Below are 21099 nucleotides of genomic sequence, written 5' to 3'. Positions count from 1 at the left end.
TAATCAACCCCAAACACAATTAGTTTGCGTGGTTTTACCACAGAGTTCCCATCAGATCGGCTCCATATCATCATAATATTGCATTGTCATCCGATTTACATATGTATGCAAAAAATTTAGCTCAATCGGAAATAGAGAAGTGGGTCAAATTTAACTTCCCAGATTTGATCCACTAACATACATACTAACAGGGCAAGTTAAATAAAAGCTAGTAAAAAATGAACTGAACATAACTTTCATTTTGAACACTTCACACAGTTTATTAGCTATTTGTGTTTCTGATTTTGCGTGGTAGCCCTATTTTCTGAACTGCTAATAGCAACACTAACATTTAACTGAACATCGGTAGATCGTATGTCTTTCTGTCTTTGTAATACGTGTTGACCAACTGACCAATTGGTGAACTATCATAAAACTAAGCAAACCTCTGTCAAATTTTGTCCCTTTCTAACAAACACAAATAACAAAATGACGGATGTGCAAACAATTATCAAGGGTTTGTTAAGACTTGACAAGCGTTTATTAATAACGCCATATATCTTTCCAATAAGGTTTATCAATAGGCGAGTCCACACAGAACAAGCCGCCTCGCGAAGAAATTGCCGCGCGAAGCAGCTCGGTCGGTAGAGACGTGCCTCGCCCGAGGCAATGCGGCCGAGGACGTCTACACAAACCGAGGTGCTTCGCGAGGCAATTTCCTAGCGAGGCGGCCCGTTCTGTGTGGACCCGCCTAATGAGGGATACCGTTTTTATGCTCATCAGTTGGCGCCACTGTAGATGCAGGTCCAGAAAAACAGATCTCAAAATTCTTCTATGGTTATTTTTATAAAATCAATACATTCTAATATACGTCTAAATGTGTCATTTTTTCAACCTGTTTAATTTTGCATATATTTTACTTGGCACTTTTTTTAAACCACAATTTTTTTTTTCCTTTCATACATGGAAAACCAACAGCTTTAAACATTTCTAAAGCTACAATATAATTACAGAGCCAATTACAGGTTCTCACCTATAAAAAATAAATATACAAAAAACAAATACAACTACAGTTCAGTTATACACACAAGTACCGACAGCATAAGCAAGGGTTAGTGTGTACTGCCAGCTGCAAAACTGCATAAATACATCACACATCAGGACACATTTATTGAGCTATATCCATTGTTTACCATGATTAATCAAAGATGGACAAAGATTTACCACAATTTATTTATTTAATCGTATGGCGATATAGTCACATAGGCAAAAATTATGTACAGTATATTATTTTTTAATATTATTTTTATATTATTTTTTAAGAGAAGGGCATGCTCTGATCTTGTTACTTTCTCTTAGCAGCGCCTGTTTCCTTCTCAGATGTGGAGGCGGGATTCGACTAAGCGCAGGAAGCCAGTGGCAAGTTGTAGATCTCACTGTCCCAATTGCGTGTGTGCACTTTGTAGCCAAATTGGAGCACAGTACTCTGCAGTGGGATAGACGAGTCCCAGAGCCGTTGAACGGAGACAATCCGCAGATGCCCCCCATGCGGTGCCACAGAACTTGTGCAGTATGTTGTTCTGGGTCGATACTTTGCGCGAGAGCTTGGTGAGGTGTTCTTTGTAGCTTAGGGTTCTGTCTAGAGTAATGCCAAGGTATGTTGGGACAGGGTTGTATGGTATCTTTTCGCCACCCATAGTGTCAGTTGGCTCGTGTTTAGCAAGGTGGTTGCTTAGGTGAAAGCAGGACACTTCTGTTTTCCTGGCGCTCGGTATGAGTCTCCACTCTCGAAAATACGCTTCCAAGGTCCCCAAATCCGCAGTAAGCTGGCTCTCGCCTTCCCCAAATGTACGGCTCTGGGCTACCAGGGCAATATCGTCCGCATAAATAAACTTTCTGGCTGTGGTTTGTGGCAGGTCGTGGATATAAAGGTTGAACAGCTGTGGTGCCTGGACAGATCCCTGAGGGAGCCCATTGTTCAATTTCCTCTTCCTATCGCCTCTTCTGGTCGCCGAGGAAGACCTCGAACTCCCTTTCACTGAGCATGTTGCACAGTAGGTCTGCGATTTCTCGGCTGGGGATCAGTGACAGAGCTTTGTATATCATGCCGTGTTCCCAAACAGTATCGTAGGCAGCTGTTAGGTCTATAAAGACGGCGGTGGACTTTAACTTGTTCTGGAAACCAGCTACAATATGGGTGGTGAGAGCAAGAATTTACCACAATTATGAATAAGGAGTGAAAATTTCCCGATAAAAAAGCTTGAAACTCCCCAAACTTCTATGCATTTGACATTTTGAAAGACCTCCATCTACACTAGCGCCCCTAGCGGCGAAATTAAACGCGGTAGCCCTCATTATGGATGATAATGAAACATCATACCTGAGCAGTAGCACAGAGCAGCCAAGCAGTGCTAATGTCGCTGAGCGTCGATATACGCTCGGCGGTGAATGGTTCGAGGCAAGGCAGCGAGAGCGCGAGGCGACACACCACTACTTCCTTCACGAGGAAGTGTTGCCTGTTAAACAAACATTAATCAGATAATCAGTCCAGTTTCCTTGAATATTTATTTATTTATTTAATCTTTATTGCACAAAAGAAAAACCTTACAGTACAAAAGGCGGACTTAATGCCATAAGGCATTCTCTACCAGTCAACCTTAAGGCTAAGCAGAGAGATTGTGGGCGGTGCTACAAATACAACAGCAAAAATAAAATAAAAATGACATATAATCACATATATACAAATATAATATACATATATACTATATATAATATGTATAAATAACGACGAGACTCATTATGAAACTAATAAAAATACACTAAGAAACTTTCATTCCGCTAGCATAGAAAGCACGTAAGGATTTTTTGAACGCGAACTTATTTGGCGCATTTTTTATGTTAAAAGGAAGTCCGTTCCAAAGGCGCGCCACCTGCACAGTGCACAGTGAACGAATACGACATGAACCCGGTTCGGTGGAGAGGGATGGACAGAGACATATTGCCAGAAGAGCGAAGTTGGCGGTCGCGAGAAATGCCGTAGTATTGAAATAAGGATTTGAGGTACTCAGGAGAGTGTGGATCGTTAAGCACAGAAAAGAGAGTGGAAAGCAAGCGAATATGGCGACGTTGTCGAATTGGAAGCCAGCCAAGCTGAGAGCGAAAGGAAGAAACGTGATCATATTTGCGGAGGCAAAAAATGAAGCGAATGCAGTTATTCATCAGGCGATCCAATTTGTCGAGAAGCTCCTCGTTTAAGTCCAGATAACACACATAACTAATATTCTGAGGGAATAGAGAATATTACGCGAAACTCTGCGCCGAGGGGGCCACTACCACAATTTAAGGGTCTATCGCGAAACAAGAAAATCGAAATTTCGTTATCTAACATCTCTGTCACTCTTGCATATTCGAGCGATAAAAATGCAGATAACGAAATTTCGGATTCGCGTTTCCCGGTAGGTCCTCTGTAAACAAACCGCCTTGATGCATCAATGTCATACTTTATTATCTCTGAAAACTTGTCAAAAACCTTTTAAAGGTACAGTATGTATAAGTTACTCTATGGTTTACTAAAAAGGCTAGTGCTGCACTCTTGTGGCAGAACATTGCAGTAATATCCCCTATAAATAAATACGTTGTAATAGTATCACTTAGTAACACACACTGCTGCCTGTGCATGATGGACAGTCAACATCAAATAAATAGTGACGGCCAACGTGGCCAAATATATCGTAACACAGCTTATTACAGTCGCCATCAGATATCGGAGAGGCCAAGGTGCTCACAAATATCTGAACACGCCTCTATTGTCAAGCCGTTAGAGTGCGTGTTCAGATATTTTTGAGCACTTCGGCAGCCCCGATATATCCGATGGCGGCTGTACCAAAGAAATAAAGAAGCGTTCCGATATATTTGGCCACTTTGGCCTTCACTATCTATTTGGTGCTGTAATTTTCAAAAGTAATATGGTGACCAAATAAGTAACAATTAAAATTAATATAAGCTCTTCTGATCTAACGTTCCTTTTCAAATCAAAATGTATGGAATGGATGATTTATTATAAGTATGAGAAAAGTTTATTTCAGGTGATGTCTTTAGTCTTCTTTATATGGTGTGGCTTGTTTTATCTAAATATGAAAATCTGCCTTTACATGACGACCCTGCCAACTTTTCAAGACACCATTTCAATATTCAACTGAGGAGTGTCTTTTCAAAAGGGTTTATTTCTCTATGAAAAACCATACAAAAATAAGCCTTATCTGTCTTTTCACAAAGGCTTATTATTGTATGTTTTTTCATAGAGAAATAAACCCTTTTGAAAAGACACTCCTCAACTGGCTTTAATACTCACAGTGCCGCGTCCGAGTTGAACTGCGGAGAGGCCGCCGCTTCCTTGGCCGTTTCCCAGCGGCTCAGATACCGTTGTAGGCACGGCAGAGCTGAGCACACTTTGAGGATCACTGAGCCCGCTCTGAGTTCCATTAGGAGTGATGCGACTGTGGTGGACACCCATTTCTGATGACAATCATGTTTTGAATAATTTTCATGTTATGTTTATAAGTAAAGTTTGACGAATGAATATTTAATATATATTAATAACGGGTCACTCAGGTATTTTATGTCGAAAAACGCTCGACACGTTTCACTCCGTACCGAGGAGTGTCATCAGGAGCTAGCGCTGACGGTGACGGACCGGCGCAGACTGCGGACCGCAGCCCTCCGCGCCCAATGACTCGACGCGGGCGCCGGTGACGGCAGGGGAGGCGAGATGATGATGGGTTGCACACAACACTCACTACGTCATTCGCTAATGGTGGTGGTAATGGTTGGTATTTGGTAATGGTAATGGTTGGTGGTAATGGTAGTGGTAATGGTAGATGAAAATTTGTTAAGTCTCTACTCAAAGGAAACAAATAGTGAACAAAAAAAAAATTTTTTTTAATCACTAGATGCAGACAAGTGTTCAGCGCGGGATCCCTTGTCAGCAGTACCGTCTTTACCATAAGGGCACACGGGGCCCGTGCCCGGTGCCCGCTTCCTCAGAGGCCGCGAAGGGCAGACAGTAACAGTGAGCAACCGAGTCAGCAGGGTCGAGTCGGTTGTTAGTTTAATTCGCTTTCTTTACATTCCAAAAGGGCCTCAAATTTTTGAGTGCCCAAGGGCTACAGCATTGTTTAAGACGGCCGTAATTGTCAGATTATCATTAGTCAGAATTCTGAATCGACCTTGATATCAGCTTGTGGCTGGGCACTCTCGGTGTCCTCGTCGTTGGCGGCCGCGAGCGGCGCCAGCGCCGAGCCGACGCTCTTCAGCGGCTCAGTCAGTTGCTCTAGAAGTGCGTCGGAGCGGCGCTGCGTGTTGGAGACGGCCTGCTTTTCGGCGGCGGTCGGTTGTGTTGTTGATGTTGTGGCGGCGTCTGCAAGAGAAATATGGTTAGGTCTTTATAAAATAAGGTCAATGCGGCCAAATTCGTCTAAGAACTTCCGTACGCGAGCGTATTTTTCTTCTTTTTAGCCGTAGGCAATAGAACACACTTCTTTTGACTGTTGAGACTAAAAGCAATCGCTGCTTTGTCGATGAAGATTACAATCGTGTATATGTTTGAAAAAAACGGTCACGGAATTTCCGCAGACTGATTTGGCCGCATTGACTAAGTGGATCTGTATTGAATGAGCCTCCTTACGAAAAATTTGCCTCGCCAAGCAAGAAGGCCTGTTAAGATGTGCCTCGCCGGAGAGCGAAACATCATGCGTTTGCCTCAGTCGAGTCGTCTTCACAGACTTAACTGCGGCGCTAGGTAACTTTGCTAGCGAGGCAACTCGTTTTATGTTATGGCTAATGATTGATTGGTTTTCCTTAATTTTAAAAATATTGGGCAAAGTTCACCCACATTTCAAAAAGTAGGATTAACCCAACTTGTTCACAATAAAATTTTAGCTCAATAAAATGTGGAAGGCCAATAGAAAGTATTTCTGTAATTCGCCTAGTTTCCGAGTTAATACAAATAAAAATAAAAAAACAAGTTTTTACTATTACATAAAAAAGTTTTTATTGTTACATAGTGCAAAACGCATTTTTGATGGCGATGTTGCTACTATGGGACGTAGTCTAAGTATCCTTATTGATAGATGTCAAAAAGTGACAAGTAAAACTTTGTTAAAACTAGGTTTTACGAAAAAAAAATGTTTAAATCCATTTTAAGTGACAAGTTTATAACATTTACTTTTTTTGTACAAATACATAAAAAAAAAAAACGAAAAAAAAAAAAAAATTTTTTTTTTTTATGGCACGACGTTATCAGTGACAAAGAAAACGCCACCAAAACAACCATAATAAACAGTGTAAATGTACAAGCACGTACCAGGTATGATGACATGAGCGGGCAGTTTGGCGCTCTTGAGGAGCGACGTGAGGATGACCAGGTCCAGTTGGGTGTAGCCGCCCCCATCCATACCGCATAGATCCACAATGGGTTGGAGGAGCTGGACAGAAACAAATTTTAATTTAAAAAGTAATAGATTAGACACACTGGATAAATTGCTGCTATTCACAATATTACTAGTGGATCAACTTTTTTTGTTACATACTATTCTTTCCCGTCAGCCAGGCGACCATAGCACAGTTTGATCAAAAAAATGCTATACTATGTTCTACTAATATGCTAAGTATATGATTCATTGTGGAAAGGGCTTATAAAAAACGTTGTAAGGTTGTAACCATGACAACGAGAGACAAGAAAAAGTTGATTCATCCGATATCATTCTCCTATATTTTTATTTCAAAATTTTCATTTTAAATCACCTGGATCCAGGGGTTCCCAAACTGTGCCCCGTAGACAGTAGAGGGGCGCTGTGAGTTGGAACATACCATGATCGATCATGAAAAAATATGTGAACCGTCACCGGCGTGTAACGGAACGTTACACTACCAACTTTTGTATTATTCCTGGCACAATACAATTCCTAAATTCGCCATTCAAGTTCAAATCCTTCTTCGAATCCATTTCGTTGATAATAATTTTCAGTCCATTACAAAACTTTGCTGAGTAAAGATCTATTTCCTGCAGTGCATAGTATTCAGAGCTGTGAGGGGGTAGGTCGGTAGGAGCCTCCCTCAACAGGATGGGTAAATTAAATCAGGGTATTTATTATTAAAATAAGAAGGCACAATTTCATGTGCCTTTGAATGTAGGTAAAACAGATGCGCTGTTACAATAACACGTGCACATAACACAATGCACTTGCAGTATGAATTCACTATATAGATCACAATATAAAATATTAAACTGAATACTGCAGGAAATAGATCTTTACTTAGCAAAGTTTTGTAATGGACTGTAATGTAATGGACATAAACTCATCACTCAGATGGTTAGCTGGTTGTGGTAGACTAAATCTAAAATCAAGCACTCTTAAATTTTGTCCATAACTCCATATTGAGATTCTAACGCGGTCACACAGTGACAACATTTTCCATAGCACTGGACCCTCTAATGTTCAGTTTTCCTGATAAGACAATGGCTGTAGCAGTGTTGGTCGAACGTTAATTGCAATTAACCATTAACCAGTACAAATTGAACCGTAAACCATAACGGACGGTTACAGTTTACAGCAACTGTCAAAGGTTTGCAGAGATGGCGCCTTCATAGCTTGCCCCTTTTTCTATGGGATTTGGCTTAAAGGGCTGGCATCCGGGGCATTAAAAAAAACTACAATTTGACAAAATTCTAGGGATTGCATAGACCTAGCATTACATAGATGCGGCCTACCGCGTGCGCCCGTAAGGGATAGACATAGATGACGTCATAAACGTGGGGATGCCATATTGGTAAAAATTACCCCAATATTTGATATCACGTTGGGGCGATTACCCTGGAGGCAAAGTTTGACTGTATTAAAATTGTTGAATAAAATGTCATTGGGCCGTTCTTTTTAGGCGTATGAACAATGAAATACCTCCTATAATTCGTGCAGGTGGTACAAAACTAAACATGTTTAGTAAATAAAACGTAAAATTAAATGTATTATGAGTTTTAATTTTATGAAATCACAAATCACAATTACATTATTCACACCAATTAATGTACACCACATTCAATCTTCACAACATTTGTTTATTTTATTTTTTGGAATTAGAAATACGATAAAACTTCGAGGTCAAATTTACCCATAAAATTATGATATTTTCATCTGGTATCCCTAACATGATTGTTATGCAGCTAAATTAAGAAGAAGATTAAAAACGGCTGACCTCAGACTCGTCTGAGTAGCTGACATATTACCACAAACAACCTACTTAATTTGGGCGGATAATTTTACAAATAATGTTTTGTTAATTTGCGTAAATAATTGTGATATTTTTATTGAAATCGTTTGATTCTACATTGCTTTGAGTGTAACGTAATTTTACGATGTTATTCTCACATATTGCGTTAAGAGGAAGGTGTAAAATACCATACTTACGTGTGAAAGGTTATGTTCTCATATTTTTGCTCAAAGCGGCTATTACAGCCGATTACAGAACAATTCACCATTATTTTATCAATTCAAAACGCTAACCATCACTATGTTTTATAAGAGAAAGCACAATTTCATAGAAACCAACAATAATTAAACAAGCAACGAACAAGCATGACATGTCACGTACTTATTTGTTTGCCACAATTTCGGTTGTGGCAGCGGTGGAAAAGTGAAACTATGACAAAGACAAAAAGTAATATATTGCTCTCTGTCACTACTACTGAAAGATACATAAGACTATCCCGTTCGGTCATTTCGCCCCACCTCTCATGACCGATCCATGTTATACTAGATTTATGAGGGATTGACAGGCCAAGCATGCTGGCGCCATCTGCTAATTATTTCGACCGGCCAACCCCATTGCATTAACGTTTCGGCCACCACTGGGTTGTAGTAACTGACCTGCCAAATGGACACATCCGTAGCAGCGGTAGATTCCTCATAGCTGAGTCCGGCCTCTGATAGTTTCTTAAGCATCTGTCGTAGGATCACGCGGAACGCATCGCGTGCCGGCCCTAGCTGATCGGGCGACACTGTGGATGTTTCGTTTATTTTAATCCAATATGAGGGATGAACTTCACAGAGGGTCTGCGGCAACATCGAAAATCGAAATTTCTTTATCTGCCTCTATAGTGCAAACACGTCTCATGGCAAACATGATCGGGGTGAAGCGCGTATGAGATGTCGCGGGCCAGGAACAGATATCCATGACTAATCGCCTCCCGGGCGAAAACTCGTCTAGTGGTTTACGGTTATGTATGATGAACCCTCGTGAACGTCAGCTGCCGCTCCGTTGGTGAGTTGAGGAATGGCAGCAAATAAAGTCTATAAAAAAATGTAGTCCTCGCCTCCCGCTTGATACTTTGTCAGATGATAGTTTAGATGCTATTGTGAATAAAACAAATCGTCAGCCGGTTGTATCGCGGTGGAAAGACCGTGTTACGCGTTTCGGTAGCTGTCATTCCTCAACCCACCAACGGAGCGGCAACTGACGTTCACGAGGGTTCATCATACATAGCCGTTAACCGCTATACGAGTTTTCGCCCGGGTTTTTCTTAATTATTTGCAATTCGTATTGTTTTGAAATAAAAATGAAAGGAAGCTATTTTTACTTCTACTCGTCAAATATATGGTCATACTTCTAATCCATTCGCATCCATTTAACTTTGAAATAGTAGGTACAGTCAGCTTCAAATAGCCAGCCAAAGTCGCCAAATATGTCGCAACACACCTTTCTTGCCATGGGAATAAGGTTGTGTTTCGATATATTTGGCGAGTTGTCACCAAATATTTGACGAGTGGAAGTAAAAATAGCTTCATTTCTATATTTATTTAAAAACAATACGAACTACATTCAAAGAATTTGAAAAAAGTCGCCTGGCTGATCCGGGAATCGAACCCGCTTTTTTAGTACTTCTAAAGCGGGTTCGATTCCCGGATCCCGCTGACGGTACTTCTGTATAGTGGCTAGAGGGTAAATAGTATTTAAATAGGTATTTTAGTGTTGAATAATAATCACTTTTATATTCGACTCCGTATATTAAAATAACCAGTTAACTGTACAATGGTTCAGGCGGGACTGGCGTCCCGTTGATCCGTTCCTACGGATATGGGTTTTGGCTAATCAGATCAAATCGCGGTGCACGCGCGCTTGAATATGAGCTGACATAGCTTAACTGTTACTATACCGCTAAATGTGAAAAACAAAAAAAACCTTTCAATTTTACTGTACCGATCGAAAGGCTCAATCAAAGGGTTCTTCAAAATAACATAGCATCTTAAATAAATGTATGTAATTAAGCCTTCCGATCGGTACAGTAAATTGCAGGTCTTTCTTTCATTTAGCGGGTTCAATTCCCATTTTCGAAACACCGAGTGTTTGTTTTTGATTTACATATTAGTAAATAGTTGATTTTTCACTGGAAACTTTTAGTTTCCCATTATTATCTACATTATTTGTATTTTAGTGGGCAACATTTTTTTCTATTCTTACGGACCTGCAAACGTTTTTTAATAATAAAAGTTAGTTTTATAAATATTGTTGTATTTTTTCAGGTAGCTATTGTCGTTCGCGACTTTTGGCATTGCTAGTTCTGCAATGTTGAACGTAAACATTGCTATCCCCGCGATATTCCACTGCGGAGCTAGCAACGTCAGCATTGCTATCCCCGCAATATTCCACTGCGGAGCTAGCAACGTCTGAATTGCTATCCCCGCAATATTCCACTGCGGAGCTAGCAACGTCAGCATTGCTATCCCCGCAATATTCCACTGCGGAGCTAGCAACGTCAGCATTGCTATCCCCGCAATATTCCACTGCGGAGCTAGCAACGTTAGCATTGCTATCCCCGCAAAATTCCTCTGCGGAGCTAGCAACGTCAGCATTGCTATCCCCGCAATATTCCTCTGTGGAGCTAGCAATGTCAGCATTGCTATCCCCGCAATATTCCTCTGCGGAGCTAGCAACGTCAGCATTGCTATCCCCGCAATATTCCTCTGCGGAGCTAGCAATGTCAGCATTGCTATCCCCGCAATATTCCTCTGCGGAGCTAGCAATGTCAGCATTGCTATCCCCGCAATATTCCACTGCGGAACTAGCAACGTCAGCATTGCTATCCCCGAAATATTCCTCTGCGGAGCTAGCAACGTCAGCATTGCTATCCCCGCAATATTCCACTGCGGAACTAGCAACGTCAGCATTGCTATCCCCGCAATATTCCACTGCGGAGCTAGCAAAGTCAGTATTGCTATCCCCGCAATATTCCACTGCGGAGCTAGCAACGTCAGCATTGCTATCCCCGCAATATTCCTCTGCGGAGCTATCAACGTCAGCATTGCTATCCCCGCAATATTTCACTGCGGAACTAGCAACGTCAACATTGCTGTCCCCGCAATATTCTACTGCGGAACTAGCAGCGTCAGAATTGCTATCCCCGCAACATTCCACTGCGGAGTTAGCAACGTCAGTATTGCTATCCCCGCAATATTCCACTGCGGAGTTAGCAACGTCAGCATTGCTATCCCCGCAATATTCCACTGCGGAACTAGCAACGTCAACATTGCTGTCCCCGCAATATTCTACTGCGGAACTAGCAGCGTCAGAATTGCTATCCCCGCAATATTCCACTGCGGAGCTAGCAAAGTCAGTATTGCTATCCCCGCAATATTCCACTGCGGAGTTAGCAACGTCAGTATTGCTATCCCCGCAATATTCCATTGCGGAGTTAGCAACGTCAGCATTGCTATCCCCGCAATATTACACTGCGGAGCTAGCAACGTCAGCATTGCTATAACCACAATATTACACTGCGGAGCTAGCAACATTAACATTGCTATCCCCGCAATATTATTCTGCTGAGCTAACAATATCAACATTGATGACTTCTCTATTCCGTCTTTCAACTTTGCTAAAACTACGACTTCAAAGTAGTTTATATAACGAAGTTCACTTGATAAAACCACAAAATAAAAATTGCTAAAATAGCTATGTTCGGAATAGGCATCAAAGAAAAATTGTTAAAAACTAAATTTGTTAAATTAACAATGTTCATATTGCAATGTAAAGATTTGCTAAATTAGCAATGTTATAAATCACAACTTTTACTATGTATTATTGTCAACGTTATTTCACAATGTCGACATTGCTGAATATTCACAAAGTTAAAATTGCAAAATAGGAGCAGACAGAGTCAAATTGCGAGAAATGTTACGTTGTGAAATTAGCTATATGATTTTTCACAAAGTTGAAATTGCGAAATAGGAGCCGACAGAGTAAAATTGTGAAAAATTCGACTTTGTGAAATTCGCTATGTGCTTTTTCACAAAGTTAACGCTTTCGCTTTGTCATTTACGCAATTTTTTTTCGCAAAATTAAGCTTGCTGCGCCCGCAATTTGACTCTGTCGGCTCCTATTTAGCAACGTTTTTTTGTTATTTTCACAATAGTTTTCTCTGAGTGTAATTTGCGCCTGGATCGCGGTCTATATGAAGAGGTCGGCTGGCGGCAGTTGGCAACGTGCAGTCCGCAATGTGCAGGTTTAATGACAATGACCGTCCAAAATGTTGACAAACTACATGTGATCGCGATCCTCATCAATTAGGGAATGAGAAAGAAGATTCTACCTCTATCTTGAAAATTCGAGTGATGGACAGGCAGACAAAGAACTCTCGATATTCGATGTTCGCGGTAGACTCTCTATTACATTTATAATAGAAAATATTCAGTTAAAATACATACAGTTCGAAGCGTTGACTGTGATAAAGTGCGCGGATAGGCACGCGAAACATGTGTAGAAGAGATCGTATCTGTCAGCATGATTCTGAAAGTCGTTATCACTGTAAACAAAAATATATATTTATATATTAATATGACTCATTAATGTTACACGGTACAGTCAGGGCCGGATCTAGGGTAGAGCGAGTGGAGCGGCCGCTCTAGGCGCCGGATGGCAAGGGGGGCGCCAAAATGGCAAATGAAAAAAAAAAAAGTTTTAAAAGACGCGAGTGTGACGCGGGCCCAAAATACGGTTCGTTTTGCTTTTGGGTAAAAAGCATCAACGAAGGGCGCCAAAACCCGATTTCGCTCAACCCTGATCAAGGACTCGGGCCGGCGCTGGGTACAGTCACCAGTTATTATATCTGGCATATACTGTTATTTCTCGCAAAATTTTATTTGTAGAGCCATAATAATAATAAATTACATTGCAAAGAATTTTAGACATGTCTGAAAAGAACTTGAAGGTTAACTAGCTAGTTTATTTAACCTTTTATAAGTGTGTGGTGGTCAAACAATTGTGACTTCTACCCTTGGTTGTACTTTGTGCTATATAGAGCAGAAAAAATCGTTATTGAAAAAATTGTAAAAGATGACTAAAAATTTGGCTGCGTTTCCAACAGATGTGCGAGGATGCGTAGTGAGGAATGTTTTGTTAAGAACCAATAGAATCAGTTTGTTTACCTATCCTCGCTCAGCGCAGCTCTAGTGGACAGTATTCTATTGGGGGGCATTCAAATATTACGTAAAGCAATTTTCGAAAATCAAACACATCCTTACTAAAAGACTATCAGGCGGGCCGTATGCTTGTTTGCCACCGACGTGGTATAAAAAAACTAGAAAGAATAAAGAAGAATCTTTGCATAAAATAGCCCTTAGGTCTAAATTAAGGATAACAATATTCGCTAAGCGCATGGCGTCACGTTTTAAAAGATTCGCAATAAGCAATATAAGCATGTGTGATTTAATACTGATTTAAACTAACACGATTTTCACTCATAATTTTAAAACTAACACTGGACTTAATCGCTTACAAACTTACGTTTATTTATGGCCTGACGTTTCGAACGTGACGTTACGTTCGTGCGGGTAGTTCGCAAAACCCGCGCGGCAAGAAGATGTTGATACAATTCCTCGCCAGTCTGCCTGTGACCACGAACGTAACGTCACGTTCGAAACGTCAGGCCATAAATAAACGTAAGTTTGTACGCGATTAAGTCCCGTATTAGTTTTAAAATTAAGTGAGATTTTATTAAAAATTTCAGTAATATCAATTAATTTGCAATCTAGGTCTAGGTGTCTTTAAGTAAGCGCATAGAAGAGAACGTTGATTAATAAAATAAACATTTATTATATATATTTTAACTAGCTTTGCCACCGACTTCGTCTGCGTGGAATCAGTAACAGCATCTTAAGTTTAGCGCCCGAAGAAAGTGGATAATTTATGAAATAAAACTATGAAAACGGATTATATCGCGTATATTATCCCGACGTTTCGAACTCTATATATATATCTTTACTTGAAAAATAATTATAGTGTATAACTAGCCTTATGAACCGATTTTGCATGTACAACCAGCCTAAAATTTTGTAGTCTATGATTGTTCATTATTTTAGTATGTGGGTATTTTTGCACTTTGTAATTTTTCCTCAGTCACCCGTTGACCACGAACGCTGTAAAGAGTTCGAAACGTCGGGATGTATTATAAATTCAATATACGCGATATAACCCGTTTTCATAGTTTTATTTCATGAGTAACTATCGCGGTAACCGAAGACAGCAATAATTTAATTTAGGCATAAGCTTAGTTGCTTGATATCAATTATCAGGCAAATAATTAAATCTCTCAATTTCACCCCCCACCCCCCCCTTTTCACTCTCTTTAGGGATGATTTCCGACATAAAAACTATCCTATGTCCATCCCCGGGACTCAAACGATCTCTATGCCAAATTTCAACTAAATCGGTTTTGCGGTTTAAGCGTGAAGAAATAACACACAGACATACAGACAGACTTTCGCATTTATAATATTAGTATGGATGAACTTGGGTTTCATGTTGCTTTTCAATGTTTTCATTATATATGCTAATCCTACAATTCATTCTAACATGCTGATCAAGCACCCTATTCAGAATCAGAATCAGATCATTTGTGGTATTTTCTATAAAAAGGGACCTTATCGTCGATGGCGCTTACGCTATTATTAATGATGCTCCGATATAAATACAATGCCGCACGACGCTGTATAGGCGTAAGCGCCATCGACAAAAAGGTCCCTTTTCATAGAAAACGCCCCATTTATTTGCTTTCACGTACGTAAATACATGCAAATACAGATACATTATACTCTATAGTACTTACATGCTAAGATTGCTTATTCTAAGGTTATGTATGTAAGTTATGCATATTAAGATTATAGGTACGTACATGTCATTCAATAGAAAGAAAGAGTGTGATATTGACGTTTTTAATAGTAACATCACAACTATAAGACGGATTCTGGCAAACAAATTACTTAAGTGAGCGAGTCGTATGCGACAGCATACTCATAATAATATTATTGTATCGATCGATGTATTTTATTAATAAGTTTTGTTTTTCTTAGCTCAGTATATTAAGAGTATTGAATTGTGGGTATTTAAGGTATTCACATTTTGAAATTAGTATTAGTTGAATACGTTGTAAAATTTTAGTGCTAACCACCAATTATGTGTTAACTTGTTGCTATTGGTGGGAACCTATAATTGGCTTTTTGTTATTTACTTATATAACTATTGTATAATTAATAGCTGTTGGTTCTCCGAAAAATAAATAAATAAATAGGATTAAAGAAAAAAAATCATTACAATAATTTAATCATCATCCTGCTAGGCCTTGTTCCCATTTACTTGGGGTCGGCCTTCCCTGTTCTTTTCCTCTTTTTACAATAATTTAATGTCAAGAGTAATTAGTTAAGTGCATTTCGGGAAAAATTCATTAATTGTGTAATACGGCCTATTAATAATAGTCTTTTACTTTTTTGTCAAATAATCTAACCATAGTAGAGTTCATCTAAGCCTACTTTGCACTAACTTCTGTATAAAAAAACTTCTGTCTAAGAAATTACAGAAATGTCACTATAAGACAACTTATAAATAGCTAACTTAAAGTAATTATTTACAAGTAACGCAGTAAGCAAACAGAACAAAGTATGGAGGTAACATTAAATTATCATGAAAATTTGACATTAATGATAACTTTGCCACTTTTTTTCATTTCAAATGCCATGCAGAGTTAGCTTGGTCAGACTCAATCATTTTGTAAAATTAATGCATTTTATTAGCTTTGTAGGATAAAAGATTTCATCATATTGAGCAATAATGAAATGACTCATTGTATTGCATTTACTTTTTATAATCACAAATACATCTGTAACTGTTCTGCAAGACACTCACGGTTCTTCCCGTGGGTTTATTTGGGGAGCAAGACTTAAGAAGTCCCCGGCAGGATCGGCCGAATTGCAACTTCCCATACAAACGTAGTTCCGCTCTCATTTTAAAACTACGTGTTGGACTGTAATGAAACTTTGCACATACAATGAAATAAGGTATATCTAGGTCTGAAATTAGTTTACATAGCTCCAGTTTATAAAACAAACAAAATAGAGCAAAAACAAGTTTTGTATGAAAAACTTAAATTCACTATATTTTTCAATGGTATCTGAAGCTACATAAAGTAATTTCAGACATAGATATACCTTATCCTATTGTAGGAACAAAGTTTCAGAGCAATCCAGCTAGTCGTTTTAAAATGAGAGCGGAACTACGTTTGTATGGAGAACCGAGCTTACCAGAGACCCTTAAGTCATAGCCATATAAGGTGTCATTTATCTTATGTTCATGTATACAAGTATAATAATTATTTTACTCAAAACAGACAATGACCTCTATTTTATCTATCTCCCTCCCTGTATGACTCACACTTGAGAATTTGCTACTTTTTTATAGGGGTTATTAAGGGCCCAGTCCAACATGAAAGGAAATGTACAGTAAACAAAACTTTTAGCTTATCACCTTTGCATAAGGTGTGTTGGAATAAGATTGAAACGGTTTTTTCTGAGGGGAAAAACAAAATATATGTCGAAGCATTATGGGTGACTTTCGATCTTATCCCGCATGAAATACTCGTACCTTACCCCAACGCACCTTACAAACTTCTATGCAGGTACCTTTTCTCTGCAGCTGACTGTACATAGAAAACTCTGAATACTAGGTATACTACGTTTCTCTGCTTACTGATACTCTCTCTCTCTCTTTAGCCTTTTTCTACCCTTTGGGTGTAGGCCTCCTTCATTTTGCGCCATTCGTCGCGGTTCTGTGCGACTTGGAGCCACTGTTTCCCCACAGTCTTCTTAATGTCGTCGTCCCAGCGCATCTGGGGTCTACTTTGAGGACGCTCTTCCCCCCATGGTCGCCACTCGAGTAGTCGTTTGCTCCACGAATCGGTCTTCCGTGCTATATGACCAGCCCATTCCCACTTCAAATTGGCTACGCGTTTTATAACATCATTGACTTTGCTCTGTTGTCTCAGCCATTCATTTGTTTTACGGTCTCTCAATGTGATCCCCACCAATTTTCTCTCTAACGCCCGCTGGGCAACGCTCAATTTACGTAGTATGTCTTTGGTGAAAACCCAGGTTTCAGCTCCATAAGTGAGAACAGGCAGGATACATTGGTCAAATATGCTTACTGATACTACATAAAGTTATTGACTAGAGATAAGCTTAAATTTTCTGTTTTATACTAAGATTTGCATAAGGATTATTAAGAAGTTACATACAGAAATATTGTTTAGTAAGTAATGACACACCAAATATGTGACGTTTTCAACCAAAAGGTACCACATTGTCGCTTGTCGACAAGCTTAATTTCGAATTGAAGCTATATGGAAATAGCGCCTTACTGACAAGCGACAATAAGTACCCTTTTGTTTGAAAATGGCACAGTATGTTGAAATAATATATCTATAATAATAATAATAATAACGCCAAAGATCTCCACAACCGCGAGGTGTGCAATCTCAGGAATTATTTCCTTAACGTTGAGTGTGGTATGCATCGTGATGTGGTGGCAGTGGACAGGAACTTCACGCCGCTCTCCTTGGCAAACGAGAACTAGCACAAACCTGCGGTACAAAGTACTGCGGGCCCCAGGGCGGTATGGGGGAGTAAGGTGCTACACGGGCGGTTCTACAAGGCCCTCATGGGACCCGATGTAGACCTGCTCGCGTCGGTGAACTGGTTACGATTCGGGGACCTCTTCGGAGAAACCGAGGGTTTTGCCTGTGCAATTGCGGACGAAGTTATGATGACGCACAACTATCGGAAATATATCCTGAAGGACGGTACGGTAGACATTTGACGGGCATGCCGCCGTCCCGGAGAGTCACTCGGGCATATCATTTCCGGTTGTTCTCATCTTGCTAACGGCGAGTACTTGCACAGACATAATCTTGTAGCCAGGATTATTCACCAGCAGCTTGCTCTTCTATACGGCCTTGTGGACCGCGAAGTACCGTACTACTAGTATTTACCTGTGCCAGTTCTCGAGAATGGTCGTGCCACACTCTATTGGGATCGATCTATTATCACTGACAGGCCACGGACTATCTTGGACACGGCGCGGATAGTCCGCCGGTTCCTCTCTCTGCGGCCCTGACCACCGGCAGCTTGGGCCCTGCCCCGCTGCTGGCGGCACCCTAGGTTAGGTTTTTTATAATTTGTTTATATGTATTTTGTATTGTTTTGTAAGTGTTTTTATATTTTACTTTTATATCCATATTATAAAAAACCTAACATAAGAAAATGAATAAATATAGAGAATAATAATAATAATAATATTGGGCAGGGCAGCTTGTGGCGAGCTGTTGGGGAGTGACGACCCCACGGACCCGAGTGCTCCAGAGAGTCGGTCAGGGTCTCCGTCTCCGGCGTGTCTTCGTCGGTCGGAGTGGACCCCAAGGGGACCCGCAGGACTCTCAGCTCTGGCTTGCCTTCATTGGCCGTCCAGAGGGGAGTCGTAAGAGCTATATGCTCCAGGGGTGGAAGTGAAAGATGCATAAGACGCGAGTTGGCACAGTGGCTGTTAACAGTCACTGGGTAGAAAGCGGCGCACACCTCTCGACACCCCTGAGCCGCTCACACCGGTGTTGCTCCTGGTCGTCTTCACGACGGCAGTTTCAGGGGCCCATCTAGTCAGCGGCAAGTCACCACCTGCCTCGATAACGTGTTTTAACATTGTTATGGCAGGTGTCCGGACTTCTTTACAATAGCCCAGTCTCATTGTCCACCCAAACTTCAATCCATAGACCGGTATACTGTTCACTTTTTCTACAATAGTCCCAATGCCTGCTGCGACCGGTTCATGGGTGTCTATTGTTGCGCCTGTGAACGGGTTCCAGCAGGCGTTCTACATGACATTAAAGCTCTCCAAGGGGCCTCTACGTGTTGGATTTATATCCCCACGCAAGCCTATCAAAAGACCGGGATGCATAGGCCCGTGATATCCAAGGAAATAATAATATATTCTTTATTGTGCACCACATAATGAAAAAGAATACAGCTATTTACAGATATAGTAAGTTATGCAGCAACCGTAGTCAATGGAAAGACAAGATTCGGGCCCTACACCCCAGCAAGGGGTAACAGGAAAAGAAGAAGAAGAATGCAGCATTTCCCCACCAATGGGTCTCGAGCGAAATTTTAGTGGGCCCTGAAACCAAGTGGGCCAAGAGACGGGTACCGAATTTGGCAGCTTTTGTTAGGTGGATCGGAGGCGGAGCCCAGTCAACTTTGGGAACCACTGCAGTAAGGATATTTATATCTATAAATTTTAAAGAGATCTGTAGGCCGAGCACATGATTGACGCGACAATATCTCGCCGCGAGATAGACTACCCGTCTTTTACTAACTGTATGAATTAAAGGGGGACGGGTAGTCTATGTCGCGGCGAGATACTCTCTCTAGGAATCTTTTGGAAAAAGCTGGCAAGCCTGTTGAATATTTCACATGAGAATAATATCTATTTTGTAACCGCTTTGTTGAGATTAAATTAGTATTTATAGTGTAAAACCGAATGCCCAAAAAACCGCATACGCATAGCGGCTTATTATTATTAGCTTTTCTCTAGAATGTCGTACCACCGAAAAAAAATCGCTAAATCACAATTTAACCAATATAGTTCGATAACCTAGACAAAAAGGAATAAAATTGTCAGGGAATTAAAAATAAACGTAAATTTGCTGAATAATGGTAAGATGAATCAAAATTAGGACGGTAGTATCATTATAGATGGACACTCACCTTTTGAGTATCGATTGTATTATTTCTGCAGCATCATTTTTGTCGAAAAATGGGCCGTACAAAGCTGTTAATATTGGTTTAACTGTAGTAGACCACTCGATATTTCCTCCCGAAGCGGCCATTATCGCACAAATTACGAAAATATAATATTTTCTTTTTCGACTTCTTCACATTTGCTGTAAGTACGTATTTCTGTCACTTTGGTACATAGACATATAGACATGAGGTGCGGTGCATCATAGTAAATACAAGTGTGCGGTGTGATGGTGTGTTACGAGCAAGTTACGAGCTTTGGTAGATCTAATCTACTCTGTCTATGGTCACTGGCACAGATAATGCCAGAAATATGTACAGTCACTTAAAAAGTGGCAACACTGTAGTGTCGTCTCTTTTTTTCCTGATTGATTTGATAGTTGTGTTGTGAAACATTTTGAAACATGGGTCGGTCATGCGGGATGGATGAAATGGCGACAGGTCTCTGGAACAACTTGCGATCCACGAATGCCTCTTAAACTTAAGGGGAAAATTTACAGGACGATCGTGAGACCTGTTGTAATGTATGGATCAGAATGCTGGGCGACGAAAGTGACGGATGAAAGAAGCACGCAGCGGAAATAAGAATGTTGAAATGGATATGTGGAGTGACGAGGAAGGATCGGATTAAAAATGAGTATAATTAGGGGAAGTTTGAAAGTAGCACCAGTAACGGAGAAGATAAGTAGTAGGTTAGCGTGGTATGGGTATGTGATGAGGAGGGATGAATGCCATATAAGCAAAAGAATGTTAGGGATGAATGTTGATGGACGGAGAGCGTATGGTGTGGATGCGTATGGTAGACCCAAAAAGCGATGGATGGATTGTGTGAAAGAGGATATGAGAAAGAAAGGAGTGAGTGCTGAGGTGACGAAAGATAGAGAAGAATGGAAGAGAAAAACATGTGCCGACCCCACGGGGGGAAAGGTTTAAGATCGCAAGGATTAAAACTAAA

General features: G+C 40.4%; 1 protein-coding gene across 1 annotated transcript in view; it reads right to left on the bottom strand.

The window, feature by feature from the left end:
- The window catches only part of LOC134755145 (protein purity of essence), a 151034-nt gene extending 130746 nt beyond the window's left edge, over positions 1 to 20288 (bottom strand). Inside the window, exons 1-7 of the mRNA XM_063691624.1 lie at positions 20112 to 20288; positions 12735 to 12832; positions 8901 to 9031; positions 6341 to 6461; positions 5205 to 5395; positions 4331 to 4494; positions 2360 to 2495 (exon numbers count right to left, since the gene is read on the bottom strand). Coding sequence (XP_063547694.1) covers positions 2360 to 2495; positions 4331 to 4494; positions 5205 to 5395; positions 6341 to 6461; positions 8901 to 9031; positions 12735 to 12832; positions 20112 to 20233 — 963 coding nt within the window. The 5' untranslated portion in view covers positions 20234 to 20288. The remainder of the gene's footprint in view (positions 1 to 2359; positions 2496 to 4330; positions 4495 to 5204; positions 5396 to 6340; positions 6462 to 8900; positions 9032 to 12734; positions 12833 to 20111) is intronic.
- Positions 20289 to 21099: the final 811 nt, after the last annotated feature.

The sequence above is a fragment of the Cydia strobilella genome, chromosome Z (assembly GCF_947568885.1).
Source record: "Cydia strobilella chromosome Z, ilCydStro3.1, whole genome shotgun sequence".
Lineage (NCBI taxonomy): Eukaryota > Metazoa > Arthropoda > Insecta > Lepidoptera > Tortricidae > Cydia > Cydia strobilella.
The sequence above is the reverse complement of the archived record's forward strand: the minus strand, read 5'-3'. Positions and strand labels throughout refer to the sequence as shown.